Here is a 17,241-nt window from a genome sequence, read left to right as displayed (position 1 = left end):
AACAGCCTGACAGCGGCGAAAAGTTATCAAACCGCAGCTTGTTCCATTCGAATGAACACACCAGTTATTTCGGTGGTGCCCAAGGAATTCAGTCGCAGTTTAATTACAAACCCAAAAACAGCTCCTAGCAGCATGAAGTTCTTCGTAGCCACCGCTTGTGTCCTGCTCCTGGCAGCAGGCATCTCCGCCGATCCCGTCAAGGCCGCCACCGAGGAGCAGTCCGGGGCCTTCGCCAAGTGCCTCGAGACTGACTCCATCTCGTGCCTGCAGCTCACGGTACGGATTAGCTAAGCCCAAGGATTATTACTCATATAAAGAAACAATACAAACCACTAAAGAACATTTAAAAAAGTGGCTGAACAGTGAAAGTGAAACCGAACATCAAATTTATTGAACCAGTGCAAGCTCAAGTGATTCCTAAAGCCAAAAAGATCCTACCATAGTGAAAGTGACAATATTCAGATGCAAATCCGAATCATCTAAAAATAATCCACTTGAAAAGCTTTACAAATACTTTCAACCACTTGACAGTTTTCAAACAAAGTATGAAGTACTGTGCCTAAAAAAATATCCCTTCCTTTTTTTCCACTTTTAATAAGGTCTTTAAACCACACTTAGTGGAATTTCATAAAAGTTTTTACATCACCAAAGATCTCTTAGTCAAAATCACTAAAGAATAGCTACATATGGTTCAATAATTGATACAAAATGTCACTTAAATGTTTTACAAATGAGTTCATTGACTTCCATATCCTAAATACTTGAACAATCTTTTGGAGCCACACTAATTTGATACTTACATTCTCTAATCCTCAGCTCTTCCGCAAGGCCAAGTCTGTGTTCGATAACCCCCAGATCGAGCTCTTCGGCGGTGTCTCCCTCGTGAAATCCAATGAAGGACGTCAGGGAAAATCTTTGGACAACTCTCTGGCTGTTGAGGCCGCTCCTTCCGTTGAGGCCCGTACCGCTGAGATGGGCAACTACTTCATGGACAATGCCAAGAGCTTCTTCGCCGAGCGCTCTCTGAACTTCAACTTCGCCAACGCCGCTCGCAGCGTGGCCCGTGCTATTCCTGATGACATCAAGGCCGATCTCCGTGAGCTGGTTGTTGAGTCCCGTACCCGCAAGAAGAAGCTCCTGAAGAAGTTCCTGCCCATCCTCCTGGGTGTTGGTGCTAAGATCGCTGTCCTTGGCGTCGGTTCCATCTTCGGTCTGCTCTTCCTGGCCAAGAAGGCTCTGGTTGTGTCTGTGATTGCCTTCTTCCTGGCTCTGGCTGCTGGTGCTTCCAGCGGACTGGGACGCATTGGCGGCGGCGGCGGCGGTGCTGGTGGTCTGCTCGGCGGTCTGGGCGGTCTCTTCGGCGGCAAGAACGCTGGCTCCTCGGGCGCTGCTAGCTCCGGCGGATGGTCCTCGGGCGGTGGCTCCTCCAGTGCCGGATGGTCCTCGGGCGGCAGCTCCGGCTGGGACTCCCATGGTGCCTACAGCTCCCCCGTCGCTCAGACCATCGCCTACCAGGGCTACAAGCAGGCCAGGCGGTAAACTGACGTCCAGCCAACTTCAAAGGTCTTTGAGAGAGAGAGGGAAAACATTCGCTAAAATGATGACCTATATTTATATTTATTTATAAATTATTTATTTTAATTTATTACTTGAACGAGAACGCGTACGAGACGAACAAAAAGTGCCTTCCATTAGACAAAAACTAAAAAAAAAAACAAACAAACAATCACAAAATAACGAAAACAACACACACCACACCAACCACCACTTTTCATCGCAAACCGAAAATAACCTCCACCCCGAATATTTTCACTACTTTTCACACTCCTTACTCTCTTCACTCTATCTTTTATTTCATGGCTGCGCCTTTGATTTATGGACACCCAATGTTTGCAACCAACTAGTCGCGTCCATCTATCAAATCCGGCCGACACCTCGCCCATCTTACTGTATCTATCTCTCATAACTTCCATCTATCTCTATCTCTGTACACCTATCTCTGTATCTGTCTCTATATCTGTATCTGTATCTGTATCTGTATCTCAATCTGTCTCCATCTATCTGGGCTCTCCCACCTTACCGCCCGGGAAAGCCCAACCAAATGCTGCTAAATCAAAGAATCAAATAATAATTCAAACATAAACAAAAAATGCCTAACTATCTCGACTCTCATTTCTTCGCTACTTTTCCCTTTCAATTTGCATAGCTGAGAAGCCGAGTTGAACAGCCCTCGAAAGCATCACTCATACGCCTAGTTGTCTGCTGCTGGCTGAACAATTTGCATCCTCAACTTTCATTTCATTCTGTCTTTTTGCTGCTATCAGCCCAAAAAATCGAACTCCGAAAATGTTTTCTAAAATTTCACCCACTTATTTCACATCGCTTCCACACTTTTCTGCCCCTACTCTGGCTATGGCTGTCTCTGGCTTATGCTTCTGCTTCTGAGTAATCTTAATTTTCACTGCACTTTCTTCGGCGTCCGCCAGAATACAAACAAAAGCAATTTGCTAAAAAATAAACAAACATTTAGCTACGCGCATTTTGGCTCATTCAAAGCAGATGCCAACAATGGGCACTTGTAGTTTAATATTACTTCTTTCATGTACTTTTTTTCACCTGCCAGACGCTGGCCATTGTTGCCGGTCGCTTAACACCTTTTGGCTAAAGAAAGTTCGAGATGGGCTCGGCTCAATTGAGCCTAAGTAACTGCAGTTGCCGCTCGGCAAAACGGCACTTACGCCCAGTGATGGGCGCCTTACTTATGAATATGACCCAGTTTAGCCCACTCCGATCTTAGCTGCTGGATGCTCGGGCACGTAGACGAATGCCATTGACTCCGCTCCGGCTTTCTTTAGACAGAAATACGTTAGCAATTAATGTGTCGCCGACTGCTTTTTGAGCACTTTTGTACGCTCATTGGGGACGACGCTGGAGCTGGAGCCGGGGCTTCGGGCTTCGGAGCTTGGGGGTTTTGTTGTTTGATTTGTTTAGCATCCAATGTTCTGCTTTTGCCGCCATTCATAGCTCGCACACTCACAGAGGGAATATTTTTTTGGGTTTGTTTACCAAGTGAAACTTCCAAATAGTTCTCCATCGGCGGCGTCACGCTTTAAATCAATTGCCATTGTCCAGACGCACTTGTAGGAACACGCAGAGTCATTCCCGATTGTCAATCACACGACTGGGGAGTGAAAACACAGTCCCTACCGAGTCCAATCGTGTCGCGAATGGACATTTGCTTAGAAAAAAGGGAAAGTGTCTGGAGAACCTATTTTTGGGAGCTAAAAAAAAAATTAAAATCGAAATTAATAGATCCATTAATATTCATTTTTGGCCGGATGTTCCTGCACCAAAGTAAACGCGGTCTATTTTAAGCTTCATAATAATAAAAAAGCTTTCTCTAAATATGTAATTAAAAATTATTTCTTCCATTAATTTATGTCCTGTGTTATTTTAAAAAGGTTACCTTTTATTAGAAGAGAAAGGGAATTGGTCTTAATAAATAATGTTCAAGAAATAATGATTCCATTCTTAATATAATTTAATGATTGAATAAGTGACTTATCCTTCTTTGCAACTATTTATATGAAATATTTACCATTTAAATTTAAACGCAATGTCTTCTAATAAAAAACAATCCAAAAAACAACCAACTTCAATGGTTTTTCGCATTTTCATAGCATACTTTTCAACAGCCGTGAGTAAAAGGAACCACGTTTAAATTTTTCCTTACCAAAAAGTATTCTTTAAAATAGATTTAATACTTTCTTCATTTTACCTTAAACTTCAAAATGGTCTTGACCTTGGGCCGGAAACTTGATCGTAAACTTTCTTTGAAGACTTGGCTTTCAAGCTTCGATCATAACCAAGAGTGTACTAAAAGCTTTGCAAAGAAATTGTTGAAGCAGCCACTTTCTTTTCCAAGTCTTAAACCTTAATTTCTTAAAAAAAAATTTTACAAAAATGAAATAAATGAACACTATTTACTTTACTGGAAAACATATTTTTCTTGATTAAAAAAACTTTTAGAAGCTTAGGGGGTTTAAAAGAGAAGCTGAATAAAATTGCTTACCTGAAAAAATTTTATAAAGTGGACATACAAAAAAACCAAACAACATATGCACATGCTGGTTTTTGTTTGCATTCGGGTGCATTTTATTTTTTCTATATAATCCACGAACAAGTGCCTTTGATAGAGCCTTTTACGGTCTGAAAAACAGGCACTCGCCAGCGGTGTAGTGCAGTTGGCTGTCTATGTGGTCTAATCCGACTACCCCAACTCTGATAGCTTTTCCGGTTTTGCGGTCGGCACTTGGCAGTTAGCAGTTGCCATTTGGCGGTTCAGCAGTGGTCCGGCGGTTTGGTGGTTTCGTAGCTTGGTGGCTTGGCGACTTGGGTCAATGTACACTTTACGGATTTGGCGGCAAAGCGCTGGACATTTCACTCCGAAGATCAGAGATTCAGGTGGAGGGTGGCAACCGGCTGGCCAGGTGCAGTGTGTGAAAGTGTTGCAACTTGCAGATTGCTGTGGGCTGGACATGTTCATAATTCAAAGCGGCCAAGCAGGCTGACATTGAATAATACAACTAGTACAATCGCCAGCGATTGGAACGGAGCCATTGCCAAAGAAATGTAATGAAATGAAATGAATCTGGGCCTGGGCCTGGCCATGGGCTTGAGTCCGAGCCAAAAGTAGTAAAAGTGTCGTTTTCAAGTGGCATTTACAACTTTTCGCACAATGCTGAGCGGCAGATGTGTGAAAGTTGTCGGCCTGACACTTTTATATTGTCAACATATTAACGAACAAGGGAACCAAACCCGTTTAATGGAGAGCTGCTGAGCTGCTCGTTTTGGCCAACAAAAGAACAAAACGCTGGCAACGAAAGTGAAATGCTTCCTCGCTCGATCATAATTACGATAATGACAAATTTTCGTAATGAAACGAAATTGAAGTGCCTTGAAAGTGAAACCTGAGCAATTAATGCGCAGCTCTTGCCACGCCCCCTTTTTTTTACTCTTTCTCGAAAAATCAGTCCGTAGATTACTTTCGGAGCTTTCGTTTTTTTGTGTGGTCTTTCCCTAGCCGTGATCTTTTGCTATTACACAATGTAGGCGGGGCAGCAGAAAAAGGCGCCAGATATTTGCATTTCATGATTCGGCAATTTCGGCCTCAGAGTCTGTAGTAGAAGGGAAAGACAGCCAGAAGAAAGAAAGAGGCAAAGTTGAATCCGAACCCAAGCTCAAGCACAAAGCCAAGGTAAATGGCAAGCCGCAGCCAAAACTGATTACGAAGTGGAAACTCTCACTTTTACGATTATTTTTCTTATGGCTTTCGGTCGTCATGATCTTCATCATCATCTCTTCGCAGATTGTCTTCTCCAATGCTATTGTCTCTTCTGTCCTATAATGATTAGACTTTCAGCCGCTAGAAAAGCAGGCATAAAAGTCAATTTTATGCTCACTTTTTGCCGTTGATTGGCCAACCCAAACCCCATCTCCGATTCCGACTCCGATCGTGTCACGGAATTGTCTATATGTGTTTTATGCCGGGCTTGTGATCTGGAGCAACACTAAATATCTCAATTAGACGTCATTGTAGGGCTGCCGCGCTGACTGGCAACCACCTGATGTAGGTCAGGCCTTTCTCTCAAAACTCAAATGAATTCCCCGAGCAGTCGAGATGAGCTGCCATCGATATCGATGTGCGACCCATTTGTCCCAGCCATCCCGGCCCATCCCATCCATTCATTCAGCAAAATATCTAGCCCAACCCACTGACAATTAATTAAAGTCAAATTGTGGTTTGGCTTTTCGGCGCTTTTTGGGGTTTTTGGCCATCTATAGTATGTGGCAGTGACAGAAACGGGTCCCTGTGGCAGACACGCGCTCAAAGTCTCAAAGTCCGAGTCTAACTATTTTTATATCGATACCGGTTGCCAGTTTCTGTTGTTGCACTCCCCTTGAACCGACTCTTTCATTTTAAATTTTCAGCATTTCTAAGGTTGCAGCTACACACAGAAAAATATTGACAATTTCTGGGGGTAACAAATTACATTATTACATCTGATAGAGAACTCAAACAATCCCCAATTTTTACTTTTGTAGTTTTAATATTTTGAGTGTAATTTGGTTGATTTAATATGAATCCAAGAAATATTTTTCCTAGTGGATCCAAACGAATCGAAGAAAGTGCCGGTGAGTATGGGCACGGCTCTGCTCGACTTTGGCTGTTTTTTGTCGACTTTATTGTTGTTCTTTTTTATTTTTAGTGCTGCCCATATCCGTTTTTGACTCGATTTATGCATTGAGGTGGAGCCAAGCGACCAGGCAGACAAAGCGGGGCGACTCACTCAGTTACATCGATATACCGATGACGAGCATCCCGGCCATGTGAATGTGATTGGGCGCGGATGCCTTGGGTAAGGTGGAATATAAATCGGAAAGATTAAAAAAAATATTCAAGAAAAAAGTTTCACTTTCTCAAGAGTTTACAGTTACTCATACATAAATATGGAAGCTTATGGCCGGCTAAGTTATTGCTCTTTTGGCCGGCCACGAAAGACAGCCGGCAGGAGAGATGGCCAAAAAGGATGGAAAAAAGGAAATGGTTGTAACTGGCTGAGAGGCCTTTGGGCCAAAATCAATCTTTGAGATAAAGCTTATTGGGTCAGCAAGGGCGTTTATTATTTCTTGCTTAAAAATAATTTATTTATCCTCCGAGTCATTCAATTGGAATATTTAGATAAGATGCATGACAGCTGGCCAATTGAATATTATGAAGAGCTATAAATTAAAATTCAGAGTGACTATGATAATAATGCAATTGTCTATTTTTGAACATTAAAGCACGTTCGTGCATTGGTGCCATTCATTATTAAATATAGCTATTTATTCATGTGTAAATAAATTATTAATTATGGTCCAATTACCCTCCCATACGATTTAATATGGACCAAGTAAATCCAACTGAATTTCTGCGGAATATATTGCAGAGTTTGTTAGTCCTGAATCAACCACACTGTGAAATTAATACCCAAAATGTAATTTCGTAAAGTGATTGACCATTTTTGCTATTGCATTCAAAACCACTTCATTTCGGCCAATGAACGACCCACATGCAGACAAAATTACGTATACGCCGCGTAGTCTGGCGCGAGTACCGCCTGCCTCTGAATGTCAACTGATCCAATTTGAATTTCAGACACACAACTGCTAATGGACAATGACCGCAGAAACACAGCCACCTTCGGGCATCACATTCAAATATGTGACATTGATAGAGCGTCATTTATATTGAGTGCAGCAGGTGCAAACTAAAGAGGGGAGAACAACTTTTACCACATCCGGAGCCCTGGACACATTATGATTAATAGCCCGGCAATAAGTATTGGCTTAGGTCAGGTGTGAAATTTTCTCGTGTCAGTTTGGGGCACGAATCATAATCCATTAAGTGGCCCGCGTCAACCCCTTTCGAAGTGACATGGGGAACTTTCGAGCGAATCTCTTTCGGCACACTAATTACACAGGGGACAACAAGACAATGGCCGACAAGACAATACTTCAACATTAGCAATAACAATTGCAAACAACGCGGCCAAAGTATAATTTCTGGACATTGGACCAGCAGCTGGGCAGCTCTAATGGGATTTTTCGAGTATTTTTTGAGGGGCGCAGGTTCAATTCGCATTCGCACTTGTGGCCATGGACATAAATACTCATACTCATACTCAGTAAGTGAGTTTTGTGGCCGTAGCAAAAAACTTTCACTGAAGTTGTTTTCGAACTGTTGGTGGTTGCTGTTGTTTTATTTTGTTTTATAGTTGTAGCTGTAACTTTGCTGCGGCTCCTGCCAAAAAGCATGCACATTTCATTATTAATATCGTCATCGTAAGCCGCAATCGTGACGAAAAGCCATCAAGTGGACTGGACATTGACACTTGACTTGGCCGCGGTATCATGCCGGGTACTTTCATTTGGCCAAAACATGTACTGGTGTGGGCTTTTGAAGAGCAATTCCTAGGCCTTAATTATTGATTTTAATTGGCCATATCGCACTTGGCCAGGCCCTCCAGTTGGCTTCACTTCGATGGGCGCCGCCGTTGGCTGTGTGCTTTAGTGATTTTGTGATTTTATACTTTTGTGGTTGCAGGTCAACCGGAAATACCGTTTTATCAATCAATTCAAAAGCCGGCCCGAAAGGTCTTTGATTCGGTTCGGCTCTGGCTTCATCATGTCATTATCACCAGCATCGTTGGCAGTCTTTGACCGAAATACCATTGAAAGCAAAAGAAGAAAGTTTCTCAATGCCAAGAAACACACTCGCAAAGCACACACACATTGTCTGCTTTATTCACTTGCCAGCATTTCCTCCGCATTCATTGCGAACCAGTTGGTTATGCGCCTTTTTATTTGCCTTAATTTAATTAACAGCGTCGTTTTGAGTGGCCATAAACTAAAGTAAGAAAAAAGTCCAAACTTAAAGGGTAGTAGAGGCAAAAGAATAACCATCGGCGCAGTGATCATCCGCTGGACGAGAAAATTTCACTTTAAAGAATGCAATGATCGCATCACACGATCTCCGATCGCAAAGGTTGACCGGGTTGGCCTGGGGCCACGAAATCGATGCATTATTTATGCCTCAAAGTGGGGCACAGCATCCAGCAAAAAGGGCGTTACTGCTGTTTTTTCTGTTGCCGCAGCAATTGCGTGAAAGTTGCGGAAGCTGGAAGTTGGGAGGCCCAAAAAAAAAAAAAAGAGGGAAAAAAGCCCGAATCCTCGAAGAAAAAGCGAAAGGGCTCGGGGCCCGCCACATGTGCACCTCAATAAAAAATGCAATTTCGGCAAGTTTCTCAGGCCGGCAAGGCAAAAGGCAAGCAGGAAGACAGGCTTTCAGGCAGAAACCCTTTCTCTTTCAAAAGAAAGTGCCCTGTTTGTCGCATGTGTGACTCTGGACAAATTTCAACTGCACTCGGGAGTCATAAAAGTTTTTCACGCGTTATATAATTTTTTACCGCTGGTGGCGACTCCTTCCTCCCTTGCCTCATGTTGCGCCATCATTTGCTTACACTTTGTCATCAATTATTCAATATAAGCGGCATTTAACGGAAAAGAAATTACATAAAAACGGAAAGAAAAACAAACGCTAATAAATTATTAAATAAATGCTGCAATAAACAAGAAATTGAACAAAATGAGCCCCGAACGGCGAATTTATTATACACTTTCAGACATTTAAACTGATTTATCGCTCCAGTTTCTCGGCTTGTGTCTTCACACGAATGATTTCATCAATTAATTATAGAGATTTTATGGAAAAAATTACTGTTTCGTATGCATTTGTATTGAATAATTTAATCAATAAAATAATGTCCTTAGAGGCTTTTTCTATTAGCTTTTAATAGAAAAACAAGAAGTAATTGTGCTTTATGTATTTTGTATATTTAAAATCCGAATGGATTATTGTACATTTATCCATGTCTTACAAATTTTATTATAAAGCTAATGTAGACCATATTGACTGTGATGTCGCCGAGACATCCGTGCTCCGATTTCGCAATGGATGCCATCGACGGCTTCATCGCGTCATCGAGCTAGCTGTATGGTTTTGATTATGTTCGTCGAATTAGATAATTTTGAGTGTGAGCCATATCCATAAATGTTTTATTTTTGGTCTGTGTTTTTTGATTTTCAGCTTGCTAGATGCATATTAGTGCTCCACGCTCTACGTTGGGCCGGCATGGAAAGTGAAAGTGATGCGGTCGATTCCGAGACCGATTCGTGCATTTATAATTTGTATCTCCAACGGACGTTGCCAGGTGGGCTGACTGAAAAACAGAGACTTATTCAGCTCGGCGGTTATGCTAATGGGCGTGGCAGGTTTTTCAGCTAAATGATTACAGCACAAACCGCTAATTTGCGTCCCACTGTTTGCCACAGTCTGCTCTGACCTTTTCCTTCGTCTTGGGGGCGATGCCGAAGTTCCCATGACAGGCCACCAAAAATGGTGAAACGGCAGGGGCCCAAAAGCCAACTCCCTATTATTCCGGCTGACAGTGAGCCATTAAGGCAGTCATAAGTAAGTAAGAGTGAGCTTGCATCTCTTGTTGCAAGGCCCTAAAAGATCGGACATTACGACTACGTCATAAACCTGGAGGTCCGGGGAAATTCTCACATTTGCATGGCCATAAAGAGCTAAAAGAAAGTCAATTACCACAATATTTGAATGCTACCAGCAGTTGGGAAAAGTATTCAGGGGCTGTTTATAGTATAAACTTTGTGAGGTTTTGTCAAGTGTGAATTATTTGTTAAAAATGTCTTTTTTAGCTGCATGTTTAAAAATTCATTATAAGATGATGAGTCACTCAACTCTCGAGAACACAAAGACCAACAGAAATCTTAATAACGAGTATGATGCGAGTGTCTTTAATTGGTTTTAATTCGATAAAGGAAAATGAACTGCTGGGAATTCACTGGGATTAATATCCTTATCGATTCTTGAGACTACCAACTCGTCAAATATTGGCTCTTATCACTAAAATCTAGCCGGTTTTCACCGGCTAGAGCAACTAAGCCTCGCTGTCTAAGGAATTATAAATTCTGCTCATCTTCTGGGCTCCTAACTGGGCCAAAGAAATGACGCCCCTCGACTGTTTGTTACCGACTGCAAGTTCAAAATAAAGCTATTAAGTGGCAGTTGCAGTTTGTTTTGCGTTTTCACTCCGTGATTGACTGCAGTGGCATCGGTATTATCATCGACATTGTGGGAGTTCGTTGCTATTTTTGTTTCCAGTGTGGTTGCGGCTGTGTCAACACCCACTCGACGGTAATGGCAACGCAAATGGTAATGGCCATGGCAATGGGAATGGCAATTGGGAGTGCTAGGTCCGGCACTCACTTCGTCATCATCCATTCAGTTGTTCATTCATGCCGTTTTTAAGTTTGTTGTTAGCTTACATTTTCCAGCTGCAGAGCTGCACGCGCCACGGCAGTGAATGTTGCTGGTGAAAAAGGAAAATTTAACCCGAACTTTCTTTTTTGTGTACTGGTGGACTGGCTGACTGGTGGACTAGCAAACTGGTGGTGCAGTGTCAGCCACAATGGCAACACCGATATAAATAAAATATAAGTGCATATATATTCATGCGCTGCAGTGCTCGTTACTCTAACTTTTTTGTTTATTTTTTTTCACAGCCACCCAATATTGCTTTGAAACCCGTTGCACTGTTATGAGTTCACTCTCATTTTTTTCCAGACAAAAGCCAAAAGTAACCTGTTGTTGATGTGGCCGCCTTAACAACACAATAGAACAAAAAGCAGTTCACAGGCCTTATCCAATTTCGATCCGATGCACTCCGAATCAGAGGTTAGCTCTTTGAAATGGGCATATGTTTTGGGCGGTGCTTGGATTCGAGGTCTTTGGGGCCAATGCAGTGAAAGTGTCGTTTCTCATGTTTCTGCCAGGCAGCACCACCCAAAGCAGCGCAAATAAAATTTTAATTAAATGTCAAATAATTCAACATTCGGCGCCGTGCCAGATTTGCATCCCTATCTGCACGCTGAGAAAAATATATATTATTAGTATACTAATTAACCTTCAAGGGGAAGTTCATTTTATAATAATACTAATTATTATCTGACTAATTAATATTATAAATTCATAGCATCTATTTCATGGGGTGATTGTAAATAATATACAGACACACCTTTTCTTGCGATCCCTCAATATGATATAAAAGCTAAAATCTACTAAGAAGTTAAAAAAAAATTGGAATTTTTATAAATTATTCTGGAATTGGTTTCTTTTGACCTGCTTTTGTTATCAGCAATCTCAAATGTCATTTCAACATACCGTAAAAAGTGCATTAATCTTTTTGTGTGGGACCAGTTGCTAAGTGGCATTTTTTTAAATAATTATTCTTTTGCAAAATATTATTTAGTTTTAACATAGAAAATATGTGTGTAAAGGGCGATCGAAATAAATCTCGATACCTTTAAATATACAGCTGTTTTAATATCTATTTATAAAACTTTTAAGCGCAGTAAATTTTTTCCAAGTGATCATTACTACCTGAAATTCACGCAATGCGTTAAATGCTCCTGGGCATGCCCCAAGCCTCTTTCCCCTTCCTCAACCCCTCATAAGAAAAAAGTGGACATCCCGCTGTCCCTCGCCGGAGAGATGAATATAAAATTCGCTTTCACTGAGACGATTCGATCCGAGCTGAGCTGGAAGCTTTGGCTGATCTGGAAATGCATTTTCACACCACTCGCTTGGAGCCCAATTCATAAGAGTATTTTCATTGCATTTTCACACATTCATAACTCTTTAATTAACTATTTTCAACACTTTCGTGGGGTCTGTGCCGCCTTACAGCCACTGGCAGTGGCACTCGCATCCTGCTCGCGGTCATTTGCCGACATTCGAGATTCCAGATCCACTCCGATCCACATCCACTCGCATTTCGCCAACTCTCTCGCCCCAGGGATGAGATGATAATATGCGATGCGGTGACTTTCATTTGCTTGGGCTCCTGGCCACTGTCTATTTGCGTACTTTTACCCTCAACTTATGACCATACCCATACCCAATACCCATAGTCCATCCAGTTGGCCGGCCCGGCTAGTCACTTACTAAGTTAGTTATTTAGTTAGTCAGTCAGTTAGGCGGCAGCTGGGATAGCAGTGGGTCGCGCTACTGGTGTTTGTCAGCCGACAACTCAGCCTGCTGGACGCCACTTGGCGGTCGGGTCTGTTAGCCATGACAGTTGTATGCTTTGGCCGCATCTTATTTGACAACGCATAAAATTTGCAAGTCCGTCGCTAATGCTGCAAAGTGATGAAGGGCAGAGCGCTCATACCGCATACCATACATATCTCGTAGATGTATCCGCAACTTTCCCTTTTCTGAATGGGGTTATGATTATTATTATCGGCACTGTCACTGCGGTTGGAATCTGGTCTCTCGCCTGGCTTTCGACTTAGATTTTTAGCAATCAGAACGTGATCGTTGTCAGTAGACTTTTTGAATTCAAATGGCCATAAAGTTGAAAGAAATTGTAAATGTTGGGGTTTCTTTTGAATTATTATATCAGATTTTAGTTTCTTAAACAAATATATGTCAAGCAAAGTTATAACTGCATGAACGTATTAATGGACATTTCTCTTTAACGATTCTATTCCTAAATATTTTGAATTGAAGGTACAATAATAATACAATAAAAAAAACATTAAATGAGTATACATTTTTGATTAGGTTCGATAAAAATCCATTTCCATTGATGCATTTCACAACTTGATGAAATGTTACAATATCTGCCTTATACATTTGTCATTAATTTATGTTTTTATGTATAATAATATATATATTTAATCAAGTTGTCAAACAAAAAATCCTTGTATAGATCCTATGGCATAAATATATGCAGGAATGAAATTCTGTACACCTGTCCCACTTGGACGAGTCGCTCGATTGAGCTTGAAAGGGAAATGCTTTTACTTACTTTTACAAAAACTCATTTTCAATTAAAGCCCAGACAATTAAGATTACGACTACGATTTTCGGCATTTTTTTTTACCCGTTCTCCAGCGGGTAAAAGTGGCAGCGGCTTGTTGTTTTTCTTATTATTGGTTTCCCACAGGCAGGAGGCTGCGACTGTTGACAATGTTACATGAACTTCAGGCGAAAGCAGCGCAGCAGCAGCGACAGCTTACAAATTACAGTAACAATGCTTTTCCAACTGCTGCCGCTAATGCTGCTGCGACTGGTGGCGCTGCAGCGCTGTTGAAGTCGACGGCGCTGCCGACTGAGCATTACCGTTGGCTGGCCAAACGAAAGACTTAAGCGAGAAACTTGCGCGACTAGTTTGAGCGAGCGGAGGGGCAGGGAGGCGCGGAGAAATGCTTTCGCAGCAGATGAGCCGCCATCGCTGCCTCTGCCACAGCCACTGCCACTGCCGCCGTATATAAATTGTCGTGTGCGGTGGAAAATTGTATCATTCAATCCTTACCCGTCTGAGCAGCTACACGGCAGCAGCAGTCAGCCAAAAACACAAATAACCAAAAATCAAAGTTTTCCACTCGATTGAGAGAAAGTGCGTTCGCCGCGTGAAAGTGTGCATAACAAGGACTATCCCACAATATATAACAGAACCGTGCAAGAACAAAAAATCAAAAAAATGGCAAGCCATAAAGTTACTTTCGGTGTCTTGTGTCTGGTCGCTTTGAGCGCCGCCCTCCCCGCCGAGGAGACGCGCGGCCACGCCCGCAACGCCATTGGCGGCGAGAACGACATTATGGATAGCATCTACAGTGACTGCCTGCGCAAGGACTCCGTCTCGTGTGTCAAGTACAAGCTGTTCAACTTCGTGGACAAGGTTCTTGGCGCCCGCGACCAGTTCGCCCTGACCGAGGGTGTCACCGTGGTCCGTTCGCCCGACGCTCCCCAGCAGGAGGCCGCCCGCTCCATTTCCGGCGACGAGTCTTTCGAGTCCCTGGCCCTGAACCGCATCAGCAGCTTCCTCAACTCGCACACCATCAAGGTTGAGCTGAAGGGTGCCGACATCGTCCAAGCCGTCAGCTCTACTGGCCGTGCTCTCGAGGATGCCTCCGAGTCTCTCTTCGGCTCCAACGACCCTAACGCCCCCGAGGAGAGCCGTGGCAAGAAGAAGAAGGCCGCCAAAATCCTGGGACCCATCCTGGCTCTGGTTGCCCTGAAGGCCGCCGCTCTGCTGCCCCTGCTCCTGGGAGCTATCGCCCTCATCGCCGGCAAGGCTCTGCTGATCGGTAAGATCGCCCTGGTTCTCTCTGCCGTTATCGGCCTGAAGAAGCTGCTGTCCCAGGAGAAACACGTGACCTACGAGGTAGTGGCCCACCCACACCACAGCAGCAGCCACTCCGTCAGCCACGACTCGTACGGCAGCGGATACAGCGCCGATGCCGGAGCTTCATCCGGATCCTACGGCAGCAGCGGACACGGTGGCTGGGGACGCTCCATCGACGCCCAGGACCTGGCCTATGGTGCCCAGAAGCCCGTCCAGGCCTAAGTCAATCCAACTCAACAACCACAACAACAAGACGAGATCCAGAGGAATCTGAGGAATCTCGAACCAGAACCAGACTCAGAATCAGAACCACGAACACAAACGACTTGAGCGATACAGCTCACCTGAGACTCTTGAAGAGGAACATATTATTTATCGTTCGTTTTAATTAATTTATTAATTTAATTTATTTTATTTATTTCTCCAAGCAAGAACAAACCCGAAACAAACACAGAAAAATGAGCATGATTATGAATGATCACAAAGACAGAAACAAGAATCAGACCCATATGCCGAGTGTACGTGCATTTAGTTGTTAAAACTGATAAAGCTAAAGTTAAGTTTGTAAAGAGTTTACCCCGAACATGTTGCAAATACTCAGCCTTAAGTCTAAGCTTGCACAATCGCTCTATCATCCAATCTAACGCACTCTCATTCACCAACTATCGCTATTCCTAAATCTTTCTATCTCTCTAACTATCCATCAATCTATCTATCTATCTGTCATCTATCTGACTATCTGTCTTTGCTGCCTATACCAAAACTTTGTCGATTGCCATGCAATCGGTTCAACGTACAAATCTACACTACTCTACAACCTATATCTGTCTCCTCTGTACTCTGTACACTGTACTCGACTATTTCTTCACATGCAATTCTAGTCTTACAATACAACACCAGCAAGCATGCCTACTATTAGCTTTAACTCCTCTAGCTCTAACTATCTATATCTATCTCTCAACTTCACTATCCTTCCGACTTTCCGTTTCCAGTGAGTCACAGTTTTGGTCATTTGCATGCCATCACTTGCCATAGGTTTTCAAAAACATAAAATCACAAAAGGGAACATACACCACACCAAACTGAACTCATTTTCCGACTCTACCGCTATTTCCTCACTCGACTCTTCAACTCGACTTCCACTTCGACTCTTCAACTTTCTCATTTCTCTGGGCACCTCCATCAAGCTATCTGCTGTCTCTTTCCGCCGTCTCTCTGCTGCTGCCTTCTGCATCTGTCACTTTCTAGCGCTCTACTTTCCCAAAAAAACAGCACACACACAGACACACGCCTAGTTCACTTTAATTTTTAAAATATTATTTTTTTTTAATATTTTAAATCCTTAATCGTACTTAATGTATCCGTGCGACTCGAGCCACTTGTACAGTCCGGTCTCTGGCGTATAGCCTGCTCCCCTGCTCGGTGGACCCAAACAGATTTTTAATACTTACCTTAAAAATGGCTTGTTTGGCGACACCTGGGCTGGAGAGCTCTCTGGCCAATGGGCGCAAGTTTCGGGTCGCCAGCACGTCGTCTACTTTAATTTAAATATTATAAGCAAAGTCGTACGGCGCTTTCACAACTATAACTCTCATCCAGCAACCGTAGTAAGAAGATGATCAAGAGAAGAAGCGTAGAAGCTGCAGATGTGGGCAACTCACACAGAACAAAAAATATAATCACACTCACACTAAAACGACAAACTACAAAATACAAATCACAAAACCCACTCACAAAAGAATGTAAATTCCATAGATTACAATATTCTTTCTCTCTGTCACACATGCATGTCATTAAAATACAAAAAAAAATGAGAAAAACAATATAAAAAAAAAAGTTGAAAAAATACAAGCAAGAAAGATTAATAAATAAAAAATCAATGAAAAATCAAGACAAGTTTGTATAATTTATGGCATACCATAGGGTGAAAGCGAAACGATTTGGCCTGGCTTTATGCATAATTCCAATACCGACGAAGACGAAAACTTGCCGTTGACAAGTCCATCTTTGGCTGAAATGCTTTCATTTCAAGTGAAATTGATTTGCGACCCAGTTGCCCCAGCGAATTTCAAATCTTGTCCGTTAATAGGTGTAAATAATTATTATGAGTCGGGCCTGGAACTCGGAGGTCTGGCCACGACAGGTTAACAAAAATCCAACAAACTGTTGCCCGAAGCGTGCCCCGCTGGCTTCCGACAACGACGACGACATCAGAAATCCCAGTAACAGCAACCGACAGTGAAAGTAAAAAGTTGGGAAACCAAAACATCAGCCAAACCACCACGATTTGTTGCTGTTGCTCTGGGTCTTGTTGCTGGGGCTGCCGCCACTGCTGCTGTTGTTGCAGTGAAAAGTCTAGGAAACTGTGGCACATGGCCGGAGCCACAAAAAAAAAGCAAGCCGCTCTAAATGCGGTTTTTTG

The 17,241-nt window shown here is 42.8% G+C and overlaps 2 protein-coding genes and 1 long non-coding RNA gene across 3 annotated transcripts; all 3 read left to right on the top strand.

The window, feature by feature from the left end:
- Positions 1 to 2,592, top strand: Osi6 (Osiris 6). The gene is made up of 2 exons (XM_001955128.4): positions 1 to 276; positions 817 to 2,592. The coding sequence occupies exons 1-2, from the start codon at positions 52 to 54 to the stop codon at positions 1,537 to 1,539; spliced, it is 948 nt and encodes a 315-aa protein (XP_001955164.2). The 5' UTR covers positions 1 to 51; the 3' UTR covers positions 1,540 to 2,592.
- A 1,728-nt stretch (positions 2,593 to 4,320) lies between these two features.
- Positions 4,321 to 6,588, top strand: LOC116656606. Its single transcript, XR_004311570.1, has 2 exons — positions 4,321 to 6,195; positions 6,270 to 6,588. It is a non-coding gene; the product is annotated as an uncharacterized LOC116656606 (long non-coding RNA).
- Positions 6,589 to 13,966: 7,378 nt separating this feature from the next.
- On the top strand, positions 13,967 to 16,710 carry LOC6499175. Its single transcript, XM_032456493.2, has one exon. It carries the CDS (start codon positions 14,175 to 14,177, stop codon positions 15,039 to 15,041), a length of 867 nt encoding a protein of 288 aa, XP_032312384.1. The 5' UTR covers positions 13,967 to 14,174; the 3' UTR covers positions 15,042 to 16,710.
- Positions 16,711 to 17,241: the final 531 nt, after the last annotated feature.

This window comes from Drosophila ananassae, chromosome 2L, assembly GCF_017639315.1.
Source record: "Drosophila ananassae strain 14024-0371.13 chromosome 2L, ASM1763931v2, whole genome shotgun sequence".
NCBI classification, from domain to species: domain Eukaryota; kingdom Metazoa; phylum Arthropoda; class Insecta; order Diptera; family Drosophilidae; genus Drosophila; species Drosophila ananassae.
Note: the sequence above shows the minus strand (reverse complement) of the source record. Positions and strands in the feature narration are given on the sequence as shown.

Bases quoted from the DNA above. Each gene is read 5' to 3' on its own strand.
- LOC6499175 (XM_032456493.2), top strand. From the start codon at position 14,175: ATGGCAAGCCATAAAGTTACTTTCGGTGTCTTGTGTCTGGTCGCTTTG.
- Osi6 (XM_001955128.4), top strand. From the start codon at position 52: ATGAACACACCAGTTATTTCGGTGGTGCCCAAGGAATTCAGTCGCAGT. The intron at 277-816 runs GTACGGATTAGC...TCTAATCCTCAG, and splicing joins TCTCGTGCCTGCAGCTCACG to CTCTTCCGCAAGGCCAAGTC.